The 23,897-nt window shown below is 45.3% G+C and overlaps 1 protein-coding gene across 1 annotated transcript in view; it reads left to right on the top strand.

Annotated features, from left to right (window-relative positions):
• MME (membrane metallo-endopeptidase) overlaps positions 1–23,897 on the top strand; it is an 83,725-nt gene that overhangs the window by 8,948 nt on the left and 50,880 nt on the right. The window contains exons 3-6 of the mRNA XM_015415594.1: positions 16,423–16,584; positions 20,116–20,196; positions 22,574–22,669; positions 22,787–22,905. Of these exons, the coding sequence (XP_015271080.1) occupies positions 16,423–16,584; positions 20,116–20,196; positions 22,574–22,669; positions 22,787–22,905 (458 nt within the window). The remainder of the gene's footprint in view (positions 1–16,422; positions 16,585–20,115; positions 20,197–22,573; positions 22,670–22,786; positions 22,906–23,897) is intronic.

The following is a 23,897-nucleotide window of genomic DNA, read 5'->3' as shown; positions in this document are numbered from 1 at the left end:
GGGGAGGGGAAGGACTTTAATGGGGCTATAGGGTCCACCTTCCATTTGTTGTTGTTGCTGTTCAGTCGCACAGTCGAGTCCGACTCTTTGCGACCCCATGGACCAGATCACGCCAGGCCTTCCGGTCTTCTGCCGTCCTCTGAAGTTTGCTCAACTTCATGTTCATTGCATCTATGACACTGTCTAACCATCTCACCTAACCACCTTCCATAGTGGCCATTTTCTCCAGGGGAATTGATCTCTGTCACCTGGAGATCAGTTGTAATAGCGGGGGGGGGGGACCCTACTGCAAACAGGTGCAAAAATACAAATCCTCAGGCAAGGAACTTTCAAGGAAGTTTTGCCTTCCCCCTCACGAGCTTTCTTTCAACTCTAAAACATTCACAAGCAAATGTTCAGTGCAGCCCTAGTAGGAACCATGCTCTGTTTCACCTTCTCCTGGTTTCTCTCTGTGTTAGGCAATGGGCTTTTTTGAATTTGCAAGAACATTTTGGGGTGCATTCTGCAATATGGCAGTGACACATATAGTCAGTTTGTTTTCTTTCCTGTTGTATTCTCACATTGATTGACACCAGCAGTAGAAATGTACACCAGGGCAGCACACAACTGCCTATGATGTTTAAAATTAAATCATACCAAACTGTCAAAATTCATAGCATAATACTGGCTACATGTAGCTGGAGGATTTGCAGAACTTTTGTATCTCCCAAGAATAGAAGACCACCTTTTCCTCTATGCTTATACTGAATAACAATTTGCAAGCCGTAATTGGCCCACTTGAGCAAAACAGAAATGCCACTAATAGTGAATTCTAATCTGAGCTAACAGAGGCAGCAGTCCTCAACCTTGAAGGGCCAAAGGTTACCTAGCTAGTTGCAATAAGTAAATGGGAAATAGTTGGTGCTGCTCATGTAAAGTTTGGTATCTGTTAGCTTTGCTTAACAGGGAGCTTAAACTGATAGAGTGGGCTACTGTTCTATATACATAAGCAGAGATGTGGACCATAGACCAATTTTAAAATGATTAGTTGATTTTGTTGTTGTTGCACAGTTGAGTCCGACTCTTCGCGACCCCATGGACCAGATCATGCCAGGCCCTCCTGTCTTCCGCTGTCCTCTGAAGTTGGCTCAATTTCATGTTCATTGCATCTATGACACTGTCTAGCTATCTCATCCTTTGCCGTCCCCTTCTTCTTTGACCTTCTGTCTTTCCCAGCATCAGGGTCTTCTCCAGTGAGTGCTCCTTTCTCATTTGGTGGCCAAAGTATTTGAGCTTCGGTTTCAGTATCTGACCTTCCAGGGAACAGTCAGGGTTGATTTCTTTTAGAATTGACTGATTTAATCTCCTTGCAGTCCAAGGGATTAATTGATTAACATTGATTAATTAATTGATTAATACCACATAAATACATGTTTATATTATGAAAACATATACGCCCCTTTTCAGAGGCTGCAAGAAAGGAATTCCTTAAATTATAATTTAATTGCCAGAAGGAAAGGGAAACTTTATTTGTTATTACAAATTTCAACAAAGGTTACAGTTTGAGTCACTGTGAAAACTTACAAAAAATATTTCCACATGCCCATCTTATATAAATTTACACTAAACTCAGTTACACAGAAAAGATCCAACTTTAAGGGCATCTTTGATATGTTCTGTTTCTTGGCATACTGCAACACAGCAGCTGAACCAAAATGGCCACAAGACCACTTGTATCTTCATTTTCAGATAGTGTGTTTACTTAGTCCTTTCCAGTTCATTAGTTGATTCCTAATTAAACTGGCTAATGTTTGCAGCCAGAACTGAGGTACACAGAGTAAGTTTATGCCACACGTTTCACTCTGCTGGAACTCATGGGACTGAAAACCGATGAACTGGTGTAAAATAAATATTTCAAAGAACAGCATTTGTTGAGTAATTAATTTAATTTGTTTACTGTGGCAATAACAGTAGGTGTTTGGTTCATGATCATTCTTCTGCAGCTGTGTGGATTTAAATTGGTTTTCTGGGAAAAAAAACGTTTTACTACTAAAGCTGGTCTAGCATAGTGGCTAAGAGACTTTGAACAGTGTAGTCGTAAACCAAGTTACGCCCTTCTAAACCCACTGACATCAGAAGGGAATAATTCTGTTTAGCATTGTATTGAGAGTGATGCATTTGTGAAGTCTCTGTTTCAAGATGGGTAGCTGCGTTAGTCTGTCTGTAGCAGTAGAAAAGAGCAAGAGCCCAGTAGCACCTTAAAGACTAACAAAATTTGTGGCAGGGTAGGAGCCTTCATCGGTCACTGCTCACTTCTTCAGATAAGGTGAGATAAAGTATCTGAAGACGTGAGCAGAGACTCACAAAAGCTCTGCCACAAATTTTGTTCGTCTTTAAGGTGCTACTGGACTCTTGCTCTTTTTGTCTCTCTAGTTCAAATTTCCCTTCTGCCATGAGCTTAATGGGGAGCCTTAGGCAAGCAGCTCACTTTTAACCTCTGCCCCAGATTCTGAGATGGATTGTGGATAGGGTGGTCGCCAGAAGTGACGGGCGACGTGCTGACGTTGGGGGTGTGGCTGAGCTCGTCGGAGGGGAAAACCATATGGTTTTCCCCTCCGACGAGCTCAGCCACACCCCCAACGTCAGCACGTCGCCCGTCACTTCTGGCGACGTGCTGCCGGCGTGCGCACGCGAAGCGCGCACGCTTGTCTGCCCGACTCCCGGACTGCGGCAATGCTCCCCCACCGCGGGGGGAATAAGATTTGGTAACCCTAATTGTGGAGCATGAACAGCCAGTGGCCTTGGTAGTCTCCAAGACCTAAAGTTCACATGGGTGTCACACATATGTGTGTATGCCCCCTCCATTCCCACCACTGTGGCTCCAAGAGTTGGAGTGGGCAGCAAGTGGAACAGGAAAAGGTTACTCTGAGCAGTGTTCCCTGTAAGCTGAGTTAGTGTGTGCTAGCTCATAGTTTTTAGCCTCCAGCTCACAGTTTTTCATCTTAGCTCAGGAAGGATGGCTCCAGAGCAAACTAATTTATGCAGCAGCCAAATTGCTCGCTCACAAAGTAGAATGTTTGCTCACAAGACCCCACAGCTTAGAGGGAGCATTGACAATGAGTGGCAAAATATGTCAAGCTTCCCATTGTTCCTTATTTGTAATACACAGATGATATAATCATTGTTGTAATTAGTAATCTTGGGGGTAATCTAGGAATAATTGGTACCCCAAGATAAAGCACATGAAGTGCCCTACTCCAGATCCATGAATGATTTCTCCAAAAGTCTTTACATAGAGATTGAATAGTATGCCATGACTGAACCTTGAGGAATCCCAAAAGACAAGTCTCACACTGATGACAGTTGGTCTCCAACATCAATCCTTTTTTTATATATAAGTACCCGAGGGTACACTTTTATTATTTTTTTCCATTATATACTACAGACATACAAACATACATACGAACAGGGCTATTTTGGGGCAAGAACGCACAGGAACGGAGTTCCGGCTGGCTCCCATGTTGGCCACACCCAGCAGGAACTCATTAGCATAATAGGCCACACCCAACAGCAGGAACTCATTAGAATTGGCTACATTAGGGGTGTGTGGCCTAACATGCAAAGGAGTTCCTGCAACAAAAAAAGCCCTGGGTTTTGACAACAAACAAGGTAAACAGAATAAGAAGCAAAAGGTGGGTGTGGCTGGATGACCACACTTCTGGTAACATGGGAATGCTGCCTAATATGCTAATGAGCGGTGCAGTCAGGGGGTGTGGCCTAATATGCTAATGAGTTTCTGCTGCTGGTTGTGGCCTATTATGCTAATGAGTTCCTGCTGGACTTTTTCTACAAAAAAAGCCCTGCATACGAACAACCCCCAACTACCCCCACAACATATAACATATAACAAGATACTTTATCATTTCTTCTGCTTATTTAATTTCTAAATTCATTATCTATTTTACTAAGCTTATCTTTTCTGCATTCTCAAATTACTACATTTATCTATCAGTTGCATTTACATTATACCAATCGTCGTAGAATCTCTTCCAAGTTTTTTGAAAAGTCCATTCTGTACCGGCTCTCATCTCAAGTGTCAGTTTGTCATTTTCCGCCGTTTCAAATAGCTTGCTCACGTACTCTTGTTTCCTTGGTATTTACACTATTTTCCAATATTTGGCATATACTATCCTTGCAGCTGTCGACATATGAACTATCAAATACCTATCTGCTTTATCAAAGTCTTTCGGAAATATATTCAATCAGTATCTCTGGAGTAACCGGGATATTAGTTCTTATTATTTTTTCCATTATCTCATGAATCCATCTCCAGTACTCTTTGTAACATCACATAATCACCACATGTGATAAAAAGAACCAGTCTTATTTTTACATTTCCAACATTTATCAGAGCAATTAACATTTTGTTTAGCTAATCTATCTGGTGTAATATACTATCTATAAAATATCTTATACATGTTCTCTTTATATGACGCAGCATTAGTTAGTTTTATATTTTTCCGCCAAATCTGCTCCCACTCTTCAAAATTAATATTACGGCCTATATTCTGGACCCACATAATCATTTTTTTTTAATCCTCTGAGACCCGGCCATAAGGAATGATTTAAATTTCTATAAAGATCCAGATCCAGGGAGAGTGACAAAGCAGTGTGGCTCTTGTCCACATTCAAACAAGCATTGACTAAAGCCACCTGCACCATCTCCATCCCATAGCCCCACATGAAGCCAGACTGCAAGGGGTTTAAAGCTGATGAGTCACTCCCTTTAACAATGGTTCTCTCCCTTTAAGATATTGTGATGACAGACATAAAAAGCCCTGACCTGGATAGCCCAGGCAAGTCCAATCTCGTCAGATCTTGGAAGGTAAGCAGAGTTGGCGTTGGCTAGTATTTGGAAGGGTGACCTCCAAGGCATACCAGGGTCATGACGCAGAGCCAAGAAATGGCAAGCCACCTCTGAAACATCTCTTACCTTGAAAACAAGTCTAGCTTGCCACCTAGTGGTGAATAATGCTAAAAGAGCTAGAACATCTGGCTGCCAGACACCCTTAGGATCTCCTGGCTATTCTACACAAAATGCCATACGATGATGATGATGATGATGATGATGATGATGATGATGATGATGATGATGATTATTATTATTATTATTATACATAAAAATCCCACATGAACCTTAAATACATTGGCTAACAGATTAATTTTATTTAAGACTATGGGCCCACTTATATAACTAATAGCTGAGCACAATTTTAATATAGAACCTTGCAAACTCCTGATGAGGGGTGAGGACATGGGGGGGTCACAGTTGGTGATGTCATGATATCACATCTGGAGAAAACCCAGAATTGACGACAATTGCTTTCTAGAAATCACCTATGTTAAAAGCATAGAGTTTCTAGCAATTCCTGGAAAGGACTGATATTTTCCCCAGAAGTGACATCACACCATCAGACCGACAGCCTTTTTTGTTTATTTTGCTCCTGCTGTCACTCAGAGCAGTGGTGGAAAATAGCCCTACATATACTATTGCCCAACTGGTGAACTCTGTTCAGTCTTCCATTCCACAGGGTGGAGTTTTTTTGGAGGGAGGGGTAAAAACAGGTTAACCCCAGGTCTTTAGAAGCATTGTTAAAATGGATTATTAGGTTATATCTCATGAGCATATAATGGGTAAACAATGTAGGCAATAAAACTGAATGAAAGAGCCCAATTCATAGAGCAAATCTAGTTAGATTAAATGTTCCCTATTATGCAAACATTTCAGCTTTGTCTTGCAAAAGGGAAATCTTTCTAGTTTTCAGTGGGGATTTTGGCAATTATTTTTCACCCCTCCCTACTGAATTATTTCTGCCATCTCTTGTCAACTTGCATGCAGTTTGACAGTAATCCGATTTGGCCAGTTGTGGTTTCTGATTTCCTCGCCCAAAAGGTGCCATAAAAAAATGGAGGCAGTAACTCAAATAGAGGCAATTTACAGTACAATTCTAATAACACTTTCCTAGAAGCAAGCTCTACTGAATAGACAAGAGTAAGATTTCGAGGAGACCAGCTTAAAATGGCACTGTTATTCTGAGGCTGGAATCATGTGTTCACTTATTTGACAAGAAGCCTATTGCCTGAAGGAAGATTCATAGTAGTAATCCACAGTGTGGTACCTGGTGATGGGTTTCTTGGTGCCCATTTGCTTATTCCCCAAAATAAATAACTCAAGGTAGCTTTCCTCCACCTCAATGGAGCAGAGATTGCCTCAGAAGAACTGAGGAGGCATTGTCTTTATGTGCCTTTGTAAACACACACACACACACACCCACCCAGTTCAGCAACAGCTGCCTCCAACATTTTGTGATAGGCCCCATGGTGGGCATTTTGTGGTTTGATAACCCCCAAAGGCAGCTGTTTTGTGGTGATACGTAAAATGGGGATTTTTGATAAAAGAGAATGGATACCACTCCATGCTCAGTAAGACTGAGGACCCCTGATTCATAGGTTCAGGCAGTAAAAAAACTATCATAGGCCCCGGTCACACAGAGCATTAGCCACGTTAGAGGGACAGAAGATAGGCGGATTTTCCGGGCGCGATCTCACCACCACATCTGGGAAGCGTAGAGCTCCCGTGGCTCACCCGAGGCTTCCCACCGAAGACGCACAGTAAAAAACTAGTACCTCGGAGGTACTAGTTTCCGGAAACCGCGGGGCAAGGGCAGGCGTCTGATCGCGTTTCCAGTGGCATCCAGCGCCCGCCTATGCCCCATTGCAAAAAGGGGGGTTTCGAAGTCTCCAGGGATGCGCACAAGCACCCAACGGGGCATGCACATACTTCAGGTTTTTAAAAAAACCAACATAACCCCGTTTGCCGTGCCGCGCCGCTTCTTTGGCGTGTCGTGTGATCGGCACCTCCCCCCTAACCATGGGACCTCGACAGGACCACGAGGGGACGCCTGATCGTGCAGTCACGTGTTATTTTGCTGCGGGGCAAACAGCCACGCCTCCCCCGCGCGATATCCGGCCCGTGTGACCGGGGCCTTAGTTTAAAATCTCAATTTGCATAGCTTTATAATCATTTCCTCTTTTTTTCTCTCTTTTTACTGCAATGGCAGCCAGCAAGGAACAATGGCATATTTTCCTCATTATACTATATGAGGGGAATTTTCTTAAGGGACATTCACAAAGAGGCTAGAGATCTAAAAATAGGAACCGTTCAGAGGCGTAACATCACATCGCAGTTTTCCCTGGAAGAGATTTCATGCTGTTGGGCCAATGCCAATTTTTTTTGTTTATTATACTCGTACCACTACACAAACCAGAGGTGGGGGATGCCCCATTCCAGTGGGGGGGGGAGGTCAACTCTGGGGAAAGTATGGTTGCCAGCCTCCAGGTGAAGCCTGGAGTTCTCTTGAAACTACAGTTGATATCTAGACTGCAGGGACACCTGAAGAAATGGCAACTTCCAAGGGTAGACTTTATGGGATCATATCCCTGATGGGCTTCCTGACCTCCCAAAACTCTACCCTCCCCAGGCTCTGGCCCCAAACCTCCAAGAATTTTCCAGACCAGATCTGGCAGCCTTTTGGAGGAGACTGTGCTAGAACCCTTTTCCCTAACATGTAGTATTGGGGGGGAGGCTGTCTATTAAAATATTTCTTCCTGCTTTTCCTTCATTCAAGGAGGGTCAAAGTTGCTTCAAAAACAGCATGAACTGACATCAGGGTGATGCTCTAGTTTTTGGGCAAAACTCTATGGTTTGACCCCAATTTTACCTTAGAGTTTTGCCCAAAAACTAGAGCATCACCCCCGATGGCGGCGAGGTGATGATGTCACTTTCAGGTGACTTCATTATGTTGCATTTGGGGCATTTGTGGGTGGGATTTCCCTCTGCCAGCCAGCTTGCCAGCGGCAGAAAGGGGCCCACAAAAACAGGGGAACCCGCACTCAGACCGGGGGCCTGGCAACCCTAAATCATCTTCATTCTGTACCACACAGCTCAGACACTGTGCAGTAAGTGTGCAAGTCAATAGCATGTCTGTGCAACTTAAGGCTGGAGGTAAGTGCTGAAGGAAGGAATCTCTTTCCAACCCCTGTGGGTTCCAGAAACTGCACTCAAACTTAATTGTAAAGAACAAGAACTTTAATGTAGAAGCAAATCCAAAGAGGTGGGGGGAGAAATAATGACTAGGATCTGCAAGTCCCCGGCAAGGCCTTTTCGTGCTTGCCAGCCAACTAATAAGAGTTCACTGGTTCCAGGCCTTTCTTCCCAGGCCTCACCTGACACTGTCCAACAACAAAGTCTCCACCTGGAGTTTGGTGTAGTGGTTAAGTGCGCGGACCCTAATCTGGGAGAACCGGGTTTGATTCCCCACTCCTCCACTCGCACCTGGCTGAATGACCTTGGGCAAGCCCTAGTTCTGATAAGAGCTGTTCTTGAAAAAGAGCAGTTTCTGTCAGAGCTCTCTCAGCCCCACCTACTTCACAGGGTGTCTGTTGTGGGGAGGGGAAGGGAAAAGGAGTTTGTAAGCCGCTCTGAGACACCTTTGGGTAGTGAAGGGCGGGGTATAAATCCAAACTCTTCTTCTTCTTCAAAGTTCTCTGCTCCAGTCCTTGGTTCCCTATTTCCAGCTTTCCACCAGCCTGTTTCTCCTAGTCAGCCTCTTCCTCACTGCCAGCCTGTCCCTGCCTGACTTCAACCCACTAACCCTCTCTCTGGAAAGAGGAAGGGCAGCCTCTCCAGAGCCAGAGCTGCTGGGAGATGTAGTCCCTCTGAAATGCCATTACACTGGTTTCCCACCACTTGGCCCTAGAGAAAGGGTATCCACTGTCAAGTATTTTCTTTAATCAGAGCTAATTCTGAGTAATGAAAAATACCTTGAGCTCCTTCTCTCCCCAGCATGTTACCAAGTGTTGGCCTGTCATTAAGAGATCGTGGACTAGGAAGAGCACCAGAAATGAAGCTGTTACCTAACAGCTCAGAGGAAAGGAAATGAAAGCTTGAGCAGATATTTTTGAGATATGTTCTTGAGTCTTTGATGGGACACACAAGGTACTCTGCATCAGCCAACAAGCTGCTCAGGGCTGCCAGTTTCCCACCAGCCCTCAGCGGCAGAAAATTAATGGGGGGGGGCACACCATCTGCAGTGGTGTAATTTCACTTCCGGGGGAAACCCAGAAGTGATATCAGTCCTCTCTAAAATCTATCCAGATTCCTAACGAGATGTGATTCCCCCCCCCCCGGTAATGACATCATGCTGATGATGATGGCGCCCCCCCACCACACATCCTCCACTCTGGACTTATACTGGTTGCCAGCTACTGGGCTGGCATCCCAAAAGCTACACATGAACACATGAAGCGGCCTTATACTGAATCAGACCCCTGGGACTCCATCAGAGTTAATATTGTCTACTGAGACTGGCAGGAGCTCTCCAGGATCTACGGCAGAGATCTTTCACATCACCTACTGCCAGATCCTTTAACTGGAGAGGCTGGCAATTGAACCTGGGACCTTTTGCATGCTGTGGCGAAACGGGGACCCGCCCTCAGCCCTGGGAGACTGAGGTGCCGCCCTGTGGCTCGCAAGCCCCTGTTTTGGCCTTCCCACCCTGCCTGGTGGGACTATTTCTCTTTATTAATGCTGCCACCACTCACTGAATTGAGTTACCGCCTTCCTTAAGGGACAGTGAGACCCCTCTGGCTAAATTCCCCACCTTGGGAAGTGGGTACCTCAATCTTTGGGCACCCACTTGAGAGTTGGCAACCCCCCAGATTTAGGCCCATTTGTGTTCCCTGGCCTCCCTTTGCCTCTGGTAATGTGCAGAGTGGGAAGGACTATGTGGTTAAGGCACAGCAGGCTTTTTAAACTCAAAAAAGGAAGATTTATTCAACTATATACATATTGGGCACAGAAAATAAACACAGGCACTTCAACACAACTGGGGCACAGAAAATAAACAGGATGAAAACGCAAGTCCTCTGTCCCTACCCACACACCCTCTCTACCTCTGTAGTGGGTTGTGGCCTCAGGCCCGGATTTGCGTTTCCCCCTCCTGTTGTGGAGAGAAACTCCAGCCCTCCTCCACCGGACTGGCCACCAGCACTGCCACCCTCCTGGCTCTCCACCACGGTCGATAGTGGCCTGGACTGCCCACGGAGTCCCTGGTGACAGGAGTCCCACCTGCGCTCTCACTGGAACCTGCCTTCCACCCAGAAGACCAGGCTGAGACTGACTCCTTTTCCCCTCAGGAGACAAAAAGCCCCTTTCTCCTTGGCCCCGCCCCTGGGGTGTGTCCCTCTTTTCCCGCTCTTTCCCCTCAGGGATGCTGGGAAGTGTAGGCAGGGAGGTATGGCAGCTCCATTGTTTCCTATGGAGTACCCCCCCACACACACAAGGAACTACCAGGCTGGCATCCATTTTAAGGCCTGGCAGCCATTTCGTCACACATGCCAAGCAGATGCTCTACCACTGAGCCCCGGCCCTTTCCTAAGCTACCTGTTGGAAACCCTTGCCCAACATACCCCCTCATCTTCTTCACTTCCTTTACCTTCCCATTCATGAAACCAAGAATCTGTACCTGTAGCCAGGGTCCCCTCTAAGCTGAGTTAGCGTGAGCTAGCTCACTGTTTTTTACCCTCCGGTGCACACATTTTTGTCTTAACTCAGGAAGGATGGCTCCAAACAAATTTATGTAGTAGCCAAATCACCTGCCTGCTCACAACTTTAATGCTGGTAGCTCACAAAGTAGATTTTTTGCTCACAGGACTCCACAGCTTAGAGGGAGCATTGCCTGTAGTCTCTCTTACTGAACTTCAGCTATTGTGATAACTCCACCCAGCTTTTTCACTGAATCTCACCCAATTCCTCTCCCTAGTAAAGCCCTTATCCCACATGGCTTTTTTACATGCTGGCCCCATGATCCCCAGCATAGCCTTTTTTGGTGGTCAAAGAGAACCCCTCCTTCCTTTATTATCAGCAGAAAGGCTGTCTGAATCCAACCGTCTGTCTTGACCCTCCATAATGGCACTTGACCTTTTATGGTCTTCTAAAACTGCTGTTCCCTCATTAAACCTGAAGGCTATTTCTCAGACCTCTTCCTTTTTTGACCTGTCTGTCACCTTTGACATCGCTAAACATACTATCCTCTTTGACTCACTCCCTGTTGGTTGGAACAGAATATATTTGGGAAGTCTCCATGTTTGTCACGGAAGCCAAAAATATATCAAGTCTCCTTGAAATGCCAGCCACAACATGTCTGTTGTGGTTTTGCAGAACAATAAGTCCTGGCAGCTTCAGCCATTATCCTCATAAGCCATCTGTCCGTCTACAGCTGCCTGTTCTGTAACTTCATCATGGGGTTTCTTTTTAAGATAGGAAATGTTTTAGTGAATTGGATGAAATAGAAGATATAGTTCACTTTGTGCAGAACACTATATAAGGCCTTAAGGAGGGAAAAGTGGCTCGATCCATTAGCCGAACATCTAAATACAGAAGAAAAACTGTCCTAGTTGCTCGGCAATGACTCACCTCATGTAAGATACTCTGTTGGGGTGTTTGCTTTATATGCTGAATGGGGCCATATAATATAAATAGATCTTCAAAAGATGCCTCCCCTTTTGCTTCCCCTTCTGACGTCACTTCCGATGATGTCAGGGGCGTGGCATATGCTAATAGGCAATAGATAATAATGCTAATAGCCTATTAGGTATGCTAATGAGCTCCTGCAGCTCTTTTTCTACGAAATGACCCCTGGCCAAATCCCATCTGCTTTTAGCAGTCCTACTAGTCCTCATATTCCTTTAGCGCTGTCCACTAGTCCTCATACTCCTGTAGCTCTGGGTTTGGGAGGGGCGAGCCCTCTTTCAGCCATTCAGTCTGACCCACTATATGCAAAGTTTGGATCTGAACCAATGAAAAATGCTATCTCTTAGACCAATAGTGTGTGCTCTCTCTCTCGCTCTCTTGCTCTCTCTGACACACACACACACACTATCCTGGAGATTTGGGGGGGTAGAACCAGGGGAAGGCAGAGTTTGGGGATGGACCTCAGTGGGGTATAATGCCACAGAGTCCACCCTCCAGAGCAGCCATTTCTCCAGAGGAACCAGGCAGTCTCTGTGGTCTGGATACTGACAGTGATTATGAGAGCGCTCCAGGTCCCACCTGAAGGTTGGCAGTCCTAACACACACACACGTTTACATGAATTCAGAGGAGACAAGAACAAAGACCTATAGAGGAAATGCCAGGTAGACATTCCAGACCTGTGTTTGTCTGTAGGATTCCATATCTACAGATGAACATTGTAAGGCACTTCATCCATAGGTACTAAAGCTCATTACATTCCATTCAGAAGCATTTTGAAAAATCTCTCTATCTTCTGAAAGAAAATGTCAATATAATTTGTATTCTGTACTTTTCATGAATTCCATGAAATAGTATACTGCTGAGCTATTGGCCGAGTTCAGACTGGCAGTTTGAAGCAGGAGGGAGTTGTGGCGAGAAAGAGCCAGAACAAACTGTTTTCCTGTTCACACTGCAGCGACTGATGCGGGAGCATACCGGGAGGAGGCGCAAGGGAGCGTTCGCACTGTTGGCCTGGGGGCACGGCTGTAAGGCGCGGCTTTCTTTTTGGTAATCTGGAGATATGCACTTATGTGCATATGCACATGAGTGCATAAGAAAACCACGGCTTTTGGCATTCACACTTTGTTGGTGCAGAATGGATGCGGGATCATTGCGTTTTCCAGGGTTTGCTACTACTTTCACCAGGTATCTTTTAAACTTGGGAGCGAAGCGCTACAAGACGGGTTGAGTATGGGTGGGGAATGCCTGACAGATGTGCCTGTGTGAACGGCCCCTTTAATCCGGTTGTAGAATGTTTCTGAAACGTGCCTATATCGGGGCAAACTGCCAGTCTGAACTTGGCCATTATTTCAAACTAGAAATAAGGCCCGTTGTGGAAATAAATACAACGAGATCTAGAAAGAGGCTCTGGGAGAGTGCTCTGGCTTTGGGCAAACAGTGTTAGTCTGCTTTTAAAACATGAACCTGGGACCTGCACACCACCAGGATACAGCAGGTTCCATAAGCAACTGACATTCCAACTGCCTTGTGGGGGGGGGAGTTTGAGGTGTGGAATGGAGTGAAGTCCAATCAGCTTCCATATGCAAAAGACCAGGTTGTCGCAGCAGTTGTGGTGTGGGCGGGACCCGGGCTGTGCCTTCTGATTGGTGGCGATATATGCTGAGGAGCAGTGCCATCAGCCATACACTAAGGGAGTGCATTTTAGAATTAGAACTTTGGCACCCACTATTCAATTATATATAAGGAGAGATAATTCAGAAGATAGATGCTTATCTTGACAATTTGTATGGGGAATAGGATTCAGTAAATTGGCTTTCCACTGAACAAACCTGTGCAGTTACTGGAAGGTACAGCCATTATTCTCCATTTTCGTTTCTGGAAATGAGGCATGAGGTCTTACAGCCTGCCATAAGCTACCATCTGTAGGGAAGCAGCATAGTGCAGTGGTAAGGATGTTGAACAAGGACCAAGAACAGATAAATCATGTGGGCAATGTGGATGAGTAAGTTCTCCTTCTTCCAAGAACAAGCCGCCCTGAGCCTGCTTTGGCGGGGAGAGTGGGGTAAAAATCAATTAATCAGTCAAATAAATAAATAAATAAAAATAAAGAAGATCAAGGTTTAGTCTCCCACTCAACCATGAACCTTGCTGGATGATCTTCAGTCTCCCTCAGCCTAATCTACCTCAAAAGAGCTATTGTGGATAGTTTTTAAAGGGCACGATAAATGGTTAGCTAACACTATCCGTGCTTATACTGCAACGAGTGATAGTTTTTATCAGCATTAAATGAGGTTCGAAAGCACTTAAGAGTATGAAGTCTTGTGGTAAGGAAAAGGGCAGTCAGGTCACGGCTGACTTGTGGAGACCCTGCAGGGTTTTCAGTGTAAAAAATGAACAGAGGTGGTTTGCCACTGCCTTCCTCCGAACAGCAACCCTGAACTTCCTTGGTGGTTTCCCACCCAAGTACAAAGCAGGGCGAATTTGAGATCTGACAAGAATGGGCCAGCCTGGGGCATCCGGGTCAGGGTATGAATCCTTGTACTGATTTGAATGAATCACTATTTATTTTTAAAAAGAAATGAACAATCTTTAATGGGTCTGCTATTAACAGAGTTTTAAGAACGTTTTGCACATTACACTGAAGAGGCAAAAAAGGAAGTGTACTTCATTGCTGTGAGCAGAAGGGGAACTTGCTCATTCACACCGCCCACATGGGGAGATGTATGATTTATCTCTGTATGTGGAACTCAGGTGTCTGTCTTCCATAGAGAATTTCCCCTTTCTTCATTTAAGTGGAACTGCTACTCATTCTTGCTCTTTCGTATGCTAATGTTGCCTGTGTGCATTTCTGCAGGCAGTGCTCTTATCTTCCCACAACAATTTTGTGTTCATAATGATGGATTTTTTATTTTATTTTATTTTTTGCAAGCAGAATTATCTTGTCATGAAAGTATGAGACTAGTCCTCTTTTCTGCTTGGAAGAAGCATAAATCAATATGAGTTTGGGAGGACTGATGTTAACTTGTGGCATGGATATTTATTACCTTTAATGGAAAAAGGAAATGACTTGCGTATAAGAGCATGTATGCTCTTCTGGTGGTGCCTAGTTTCAGAGGGTATTGAAAACTTGTCTGTATTTACACATCAGTTTATGCGTATGTTCCACTTGGTAAAAACCACTGGAACATGCATGTAGCAAGCACAAGTGACCCTTGCAGTCCCAGCACCTAAGGGAGGGGAGAGGGCAGCGAAGGCGAGGAACCCCCTTTAACAAACCCCCTTTAACAAACCCGCCGATAAACACCATCACTCACAACATTTTGGAATAAAATGGCCACAACTTTATTGGTTACAGCTGTAAGAAGCCTTGGCACAGCATGGGACCATCTGATCCTGGCATCGACTGACACAGGGAGGGGTGGGTGGGCAATCGATCCCACGTGGCCAGGTGAGCTGGCCAGGCAGTGCGGCGTGCTACCCCCCCCAGTAGCCCCTCCCCTTCTCCCATCCCCAGGCCCAGCTCAGGCCCCATCATAGGCCTACCTGTGGCTAAGGAACTGGCCATCCTGTGCAGCCCATTCTACCTTACAGGACATGGCCAGTCATGGCCACCATCCCTCCCTGCTGGCTTTCCCCACCGGCACAGGACTGCAAATGAAACACGCAGGTGAGTTATGGCCCCAGCTTCCCATAGTATTTGTTTCATGTATTCTGCCACTACTCCTCCTCCTATGTGGGTTGTGGTGGTTTACAGAAGTGCCGTGATCTACATGCTGAGCCTCTGTAAAAGGACAGTTTATTCTCTGTTGTCAAGTTATGGGGAACAATTTAATGATAGAAGAAATTCTGTAACTTTGTCTATCAACACAGCTCCTACCGGTACTAAGCTCCAACTAGGGTTGCCGGGACCTACTTGGCTGCCAATGGGGGGCTCCAGGGTCCGTTTTGGTGTGGGCAGCATGATGACATCACCCAGAAGTGACATCATCACATCATTGACATTGGGGTGACACTCTACTTTTTGGGCAAAAATTCTATGGTTTGAGCCCAATTTTACTATAGAGTTTTGCCCAAAAACTAGAGCATCACCCCCAATGTTGGCAATATGATGATGTCACTTCCAGGTGATGTCATTATGTCATGTCCGGGAGCATTTGTGGGTGGGGTTTTCCCCTAGCTGGCCGCCAGCGGAAAGGGACCTGTAAAAGCAGGGGAACCAGGGGCCTGGCAACCCTAGCTCCAGCTATAGAAAATACATAGAATCAGGGCTATTTTTGGGCAGGAACACACAGGAACAGAGTTCCGGCTGGCTTCCAAGTTGGCCACACCCAGCAGGAACTCATTAGCATAATAGGCCACACCCAACAGCAGAAACACATTAGGATTGGCTACATTAGGGGTGTGTGACCTAACATGCAAAGGAGTTCCTGCTACAAAAAAGCCCTGGGTAAACAGAATAAGAAGCAAAAGGTGGGTGTGGCTGAATGAGCACACTTCTGGTAACATAGGGGTGCGGCCTAATATGCCAATGAGTTGTGCTGTCAGGGGTGTGGCCTAATATGCTAATGAGTTCCTGCTGGGCTTTTTCTACAAAAAAAGCCCTGCATAGAATCCTACCCACTTGGCAGTAAGTGCCATTGATTTCAATTGTCCTATTCTCAGGTAATGTAGACAGGATTGCTGCTTTAATAGCCAGTCTTGCAAGATGTGTATTATGTGCTACTGGCCTGTCATTATGCAATGCCATGGACTACATTTTACCTTTCACTTTGAACCAGTAATTCAGATTGATGTGTTTTCCCTAATATACACACTTTCTAAACATTTCTTGGTTTGTCTCCCATGACAGCTGCCCGAATCCTAGAAAACATGGATACTACATCTGAACCTTGCAAAGATTTTTACCAGTACGCTTGTGGGGGATGGTTAAAGAAGAACATCATTCCAGAGACAAGTTCCCGTTACAGTAACTTTGACATTTTAAGAGATGAACTAGAGGTTGTTTTGAAAGGTCAGTGAATACAAAGTTTATGGACTAAATATTTGGGGCATTTCAGTCTTCTCGTCCATTCATCTACATTTCACCTCAAGAGAGCAAAGAATGGTTGTATTTGTGTGTGCATATGTGTTTCTATCCTCTAGTCTGCCCCAAATCAGCATAGAGTATTTCCTTGGTTATATGAATGCACATATGGGGACGAATCTGTTGTGTCTGGTGAAAAGCAAACAGACTGTGTCAGGCTTGGATAAATCTCAACCCACTCTGGGGAATGAACTCTGTCTCACATTCTGACAATTGCAACAGCTGAAACCACTGCCCATATGACCCTGCAAGGGTGGGCAGCAGTCCTAGGTGCGGAAAAAAGAGGTGCTTCCCCTTCAGATCAACTCAGCTTAGGAACAGTGCTAAAAGCACGGGCAGTCACTATTGGCTAGCTTTATACCCTGTATTTAGATTCCGTCGTGTAATCACTTTCTGAACATAAGCATACGACAGTCCTATGAACCCTTGTTCATCACAGCAGCCCCTTCTTGCCATTCCCTCATGCATCAAGGTTCAGGTAGCTTTAGCTCACTCATGGCCTTTTCTCTAGCTGCCTGTTTGCTTGGCGATGACCTGCTTGCGGGCAGAAGGAAAACCCCTTCCTTATTAGCCTTTAGGAAGAGGCTGCAAAACGAATTGTTTCATAGAACATTTGGGGCCTCTTGAAGTACGTTGGCAATAGTCTGGATACTGTGGTCATTTGTGAACTGTGCCTAGGGTTGCCAACTTCCACATCATCTCCTGATGATCTGGAATTACAGCTGAAGCAGTTTTTCTCCAGGCCAGTTTGGCAGGAGATCCTGGAGCTTTTTTGTCATCTTCTGGGCATGGAACAGTGATCACTGGGGGTGTGTGGGTGGGGAGGAATTTGTGAATTTCCTGCATTGTGCAGGAGGTTGGACTAGATGATTCTGTGATTCCAGATGACGGAGATCAGTTCTTCCAGAGAAAATGGCAACTTTGGAGGGTGAACTCTAGGGCATTATATCCTACTGGGCTTCTGCCCCTCTCCAAACCCCACAGTCCCAAGGTTTTGCCCCCAAATCTCCAGGAATTTCCCATCCTGGAATTGACAGCCCTAATCAATTAGCTTTGGCACAGAGGAAGCAATTGTATTTCTGGAACTATGTTTATCATTGTTGGTAGCCACCTTGATTCCTACGGTATTAGAGAAGGCAGGCATAGAAATGTTTTAAGTTAATAAATATTTTAAATAAATAACTGTTTTAAGTAAATAAATAAGTAAGCAAATAAATAATTTTTAAAAAACCAAACTTTGTCCAGATTCAGAAGTGCACTCTGAATTCCAAAGAGAAGGATACAAAAGTTCAAGAACCTCCTTCTCATTTCCCACAGGGGCTCCTGCTGAGGCTGAGAAGTGAGGATTCCTTAGGATATCCCACAGCTCTCAGAGCATTTACAGAGTTTTAAATAGTTATAAATGGCGCTCTCAAAAACTTATCATCCTTCGGTATGCCTGAGGTTGTAAGAGGTAAAATGGGCATCATTATGCAAGATACTGCGCCGCTCCTATTGAACTAAACATTCCCAACTTAAACCACGGCAACCTTCTCACAGGACACCCAGATGTGAGTCCAGTAGCACCTTAGAGAGCAGCATGATTTGGGGTGGGGTGGGGTAACAGCTTTCGAGAGTCAATGCTCCCTTCGTCAGATACTTTGACTCTCTTTGACTCTCAAAAACTTACACCACCAGAATCTCGTTACTCTCGAAGGCGCTAGTGGACTTGACTCTAGCCTTTCTACTGCAGACCAACATGGCTACCCTCTGAAACTAACTTGTTCTAGGACGGTGCCTGGGATCAAACCTGTTTGGGACTCACAGAAACTAAGTATATTTATGAAAGACTCCTTAAGGTCACTTCATGTTTTGGTCTGCCCCTTCCCTCAGCTGGCTCCAGTCAGTTCTTCCTACTCCTGACGGGGAAGCAGATGGAACTGGGGAGACATGGCAGCAACAGCAGAGAGGAAACAAGCCCTGCCATTGCTGCTACTTAGGGCTGCCAAGTCTCGTTGAATCGCGGCGGGGGATCGTCATTCTTTACAGGAGCTCTGCCGCTGGGGACGGCAACAGGCGTTGCACCGCCGTCGCCAGGATGTGACGCTACGCATTGCTCTGGCAACGGGACTCCAAACAGCCCCGTTGCCAGAGCGACGTGTAGCATCACATCCTGGCGACGGCGGTGCAACGCCTGTTGACGTCCCCCGTGGCAGAGCTCCTGTAAAGAATGATGATCCCCCGCCACGATTCAACGAGACTTGGCAGCCCTACTGCTACTCTAGGGAAAAGTGCCTGAGAAGCAAAGAATATATCTTATGCTCCTGAAAGACCTGCTTGAGAAAGCCATATGTTGTGGCTCCACCCGCTGGCTAGGGGCTTTGAAAGGAGGCTAGTGTGCCTTTGTGCTGAGAAAGCTCTTTTCAAAGCTGTCAATACTTTGCTAGTACTAGTAAGTTTGCGTTTGGGGGCTCTCTGCTGAGCTTCTGGAGGTAGAAACCCCCCCCCCCAACTTCTGCCTCAAGGTCCAGCCACAGCAGTACCTAGGGTTGCCATCTGGCCCAGAAAAAAGTCCTGTCCCTTTAACAGAGGCTGTTTGGAAGAGCAGGAAGGTGGAATGGTAAAGCAGTACAATCTCATTAGATCCTGGAAGCTAAGCAGGGTTGGTACTTGGATGGGAGACCAGCAAGGAAGACTCTGCAGGGGAAGGCAATGGAAAACTGCCTCTGTTTCTCACGTGCCTTAAAAGCCCATAAGTTGGTTGAAGCTTGACAACACTTTACGTATGGAATGTGTGGAAAGGAGCAACTGAAGCTTTTCATGGCAGGCAGGTGAATAATGTGACCTGATATTTGCTGCAGATCAAAATTACATTAAAGGAGTCACTATAGGGAACATTTTAAAAACTAGCAACTTTTTTGGCACCTAGTAAAGTATACCTTCTGAACAGCACATGTGGTGAGATACAAGAGTGAATGATTTCTTCCAGCCCCACCAAATGTAGTGCATTCTGTGAGTAAGGATGTAGGCCATCCTTTGAGTAAGGACACAAATTCTCATACCCCACCCCTATAAAAATACAGCCATTCCTGCATCCCAGTCAGTACATATTCCACGTGTGTACCCAGGCTAGACTGATCTAATCAGATCTTGGAAGCTAATCAGGGTCGGCCCTGGTCAGTACTTGGAAGAGAGACCACAAAGGAATCCCAGGGTCATGAATCAGAGGCAGCCTATGAAAGTCTCTTGCTTTGAAAGCTCTATGGAGTCGCCATAAATCAGCCGTGACTTGATGGCAAAAAAAACCCCTTTGCCTAACTCTCATGGAACTCAGTGGGACTTAGTGTTGGAGTAAACCTTATTTCTATAACTTCCCAGCAATACAGGTGTGAAACTGATTGGTTTTACTTGTCATCTAATTCTTTCGTTTCACTGATGTTATACTTCACATACATCTGATCATGTCTCCCTTGTTTTCAGATGTCCTCTCTAGGGAAAACAGCAGTGACATATCAGCTATTCAAAAAGCAAAAACTCTCTACAGATCTTGTGTGAACGAAAGTAAGCTTTTTTGAAAATTGATCCACGTAAGCATATTGAATGTTAACCTACTAGATGTTGTTGAGGTGCACAAACATACCCCACTGTAGCAAAACACAGCAAAGCCTGCATTATATTAATATCCATACTGAGATCAGCATATATTATTTTTTCCTTGGTTTGCTTTTAATATTTTTTCTGTGTGCTGGTAGAGTTTATTTAGCAGTAAATTTAAACCTACAGTGTAGAAGCTATTTAGGTGATCATAGGAAAGGCACAGATGTCTAAAGAGTAGTTTTCAATTATAGCATCAGTAAAGAAAACAGGTGGCAAGATGGTGGGTTGGGGGAAGAACACACACAGTGGTCATTCATCCTCTCAGGGTTATGTGTTTCTGAATGGTTATCCCAGATGTTGTTTAACCTGCCCAAGAATCTCTTAGTGCCCCATTTATGCCTACTATTACTCACTAAGAGGGTCTTTCTCAGGTCACTTGTCAGCAAATTAGTAAGTGTTCCCTGGACCGAAAAGCAGAAGCTTTTAGTACTGACTTGGGCACTCTGGCAAGCTATTAATGCTGGAATCCAGTCTAAATGATCCTTTGCATTAGCCAATCCCAGCAGATTGCCATCCTTGTCCATCATTGCTGTCTAGGTTGAAAAGTTAAAAAATAAAAATAAAATAGTGGCAGATAGATTGTGGTTTACTCAGGGGTCATTTCATAGAAAAAGAGGTGCAGGAGCTCATTAGCATAACTCATTAGTGTAACTTATTTGCATATGCCTCACCCCCTGACATCACCGGAAGTGTGTCAGAAAGGCAACACCCACCGCTCAGGCTCCACTGGACTGTTTTCAATTGCTAGCTATTGGGGGGGGGGGAATGTGCAGATCTGTCCTCGCAGAGGAGGGAGAGCTTGTACCTGAATAAAACTTGGTCTTAAAGGTGCCACTGGACTGTTTTGGACTGGGGGCTGGGGGGAGCTCTGTAACTGTAACTGTACTGCAGGCCGCTATTGCAGGCCATTACTGCAGAGCTCTGGTCTGTGGTTTTAACATCCAACTGATTATGAGCAGAAACATCGTGGAACATCTGGGCAGTGGAAATTTACTCTGACAATATACCATCTAGGTTAATTTTTAACTGCCGCCAGCACTTTGTATTTATATTGTTTTTATTTGTGTGGTAAAATATTTGTGTAATTTAGTGTATTTATGTTTTTATGGAAGCCGCCCTGAGCCCGCTTTGCGAGGAGGGCAGGGTATAAATTTGATAATAAATAAATAAAAAAACCTTACCTGGCTGCTTCTTGCTCTGACTGAGGGCTGCTGGGAGCAGGAGGTGGGGCTTGTGGCATGTGCCCGCCCCCTGGGCTCTTTACTGCCGGAGCTCCACTCCTGTGCGCTCCTGCAGGAAATGACCTCTGGGCTTACCTCATATGGAAGTCATCACAGAAGATCTGATTATATCAACTTAAAGTGGTTGGCACATAGCCTCGTGTGAATTGCGGACTCAGGATGATAATGACTTTCATTCCAGAGTGCTGGATCATGTGGATCCACTGTCAGAAGATGCAATTTTAAGCATACAGGAGAAGAAGCCACTGCAGAGGACACCAAATGGCACACCGAAGCTAGTCAGATAGGAATACGGGTGCTATCCTTCATCATTCGACTAAACGTTGCTTCCTTTGTTTGTCCTCAGTGTGCCGCTCTCAGGCTGACTTGCTTGCAGCTTTCCCACACTTTCTTCTTCCTGTCAGCTAGGTAGTTAGAAGCATAAACCTTTCTGGTAGTGTAATCTCCCTAAATAAATAGTTTCTACGGAACTGACCTTGGCTTGCAGAGCAGTTCTTTATGAACGAAAGCTAACTTTGCGCTGACCTGGATAGCCCGGGCTAGCACGACCTTGTCATATCTCGGAGGCTAAGCAGGGTCAGCCCAGACTAGTATTTGGATGGGAGACCTCCAAGGAATACCAGGATCATGACGTGGAGCCAGGCAATGGCAAACCACCTCTGAGCGTCTCTTCCCTTGAAAACCCTCTGGGGTCATCATAAGTCAGCTGTAACTCGACGGCTCTTTCCACCACCTTTCCGCAAGTGGAGGCACTTTCCTGTGGCTGGAGGAATGTTCTTCGGCATCAGTGGAGAGACTGCTTGCGCCAAAGAAAAGCAACACCAGCAGGAGAATGGATCCTAGGAACCCAAGCCAATGTTTTAGTTTTTCTTAGTGGGAAAGTGTTTTTCCCCCCAAAGGATGTTTGGACCCTGGAGCAAATTTTTGCAGGGAAGAACTGATCGTGTGAAATGTATAGGACCATTTTCATCTGTCAGTGTTATAACTAGGTACTTTTACATCTGTAACTCATGAGATTAATCTTTCTTTGTCTTCACAAGCTGCTATTGATCTCAGAGGAGGACAACCTCTCATTAACATATTGGACACTATTAATGACTGGCCTGTAGCAACAGACGACTGGGACCAAACATATGGTAGGACAGCTATGCTGATTTCTCCACAATCCGTTGTCCCCCCCCCCCAAAAAATAATAATTGTGGAGAGAGCTGCCTTCGTTACTATGCCGAGTGTATGTTTTTCATTGTCCTTAGGTCCCAGCTGGACAGCTGAGAAGTCTATTGCACAACTAAACTCCAATTATGGGAAAAGGGTCATCATTAACCTGTTTGTTGGCACAGATGATAAGAACTCCACACAGCACATACTTCATGTAAGTTTACCACTCTTAGGAAAGGCCTAAAATTTCTTCAAACTGTCATGGATCCTTGACTCACACAGCGATGCTGGTTCACGCAAACTATGCTTCATTGCCATACCAACTAAAATGTGAGGCTGGTGGTGGCCCTGCAGACACACCCACAGGCAAATGTGTGGTCGCTACTGCCTGTGTGATCCCCCTTATTTTCAATGAACATTTATCTATCCCATTCTGTTGATTTTCTTGGATACCCATATCTTCCATTACATTGTTCTGGTCAGCCTAAGTCAAGGTTACGTGAAAGCTTCTATGGCAGAAACTCCCTCAAGAATTAAGTCCCATTTATGTAACAGACCCATAATTATGCTTACATTATAACTTCACAGGCTGTCTTTTAGGATTAGTCTTAATGTTCAGGAATAACTTGAAGCTCAATGTTGATTGGCTACAAAGGGTGCTTGGAGTATACGGATATTGTAATGGCTTGGGCCCATGTTCCCTGCCCTATGATTGTGTTCCATTTCCCCCTGGTTTTGTTCTTCTGCACTACTAGTGGCAGTCAGTGAGGAAACCTGATATGTAAATATGTGGTTGCAGACTGGCCAGAAGATTCCTGTGAGGACTCAGGTCACTGTTGACCAGGGGTCTTTTCGTAGAAAAAGAGCCGCAGGAGCTCATTAGCATATGGTATGCTAATGAGCTATTAGGCTATTAGTATAATAGCTCATTAGCATATGCAACGCCCCCTGACATCACCGGAAGTGGTGTCAGAAGGGGAAGCAAAAGGGGGGGAAGGCATCTTCAAAAGCCTCCCCTCCCCTTCCCCAGCGGGGTGGGGGAGCGAAGAGAGAAGGAGTTTAAAGTTTAAATCCCTTCTCACTAGAGTTGGGCCACAGAAGGAGGAAAGAAGGAAGGAAAGAGAGAGAGAGTAGAGAGAAGGAATGAAGGAAGGAAAGAGGGAAAGAAAGAGGAAAGAAGGAAGGAAAGAGAAGGAAAGAAGGAGG

This window comes from Gekko japonicus, unplaced genomic scaffold (assembly GCF_001447785.1).
Source record: "Gekko japonicus isolate JY-2015 unplaced genomic scaffold, Gekko_japonicus_V1.1 scaffold2402, whole genome shotgun sequence".
Classification (NCBI taxonomy): domain Eukaryota; kingdom Metazoa; phylum Chordata; class Lepidosauria; order Squamata; family Gekkonidae; genus Gekko; species Gekko japonicus.
This window is presented reverse-complemented; position numbering and strand designations above follow the sequence as displayed.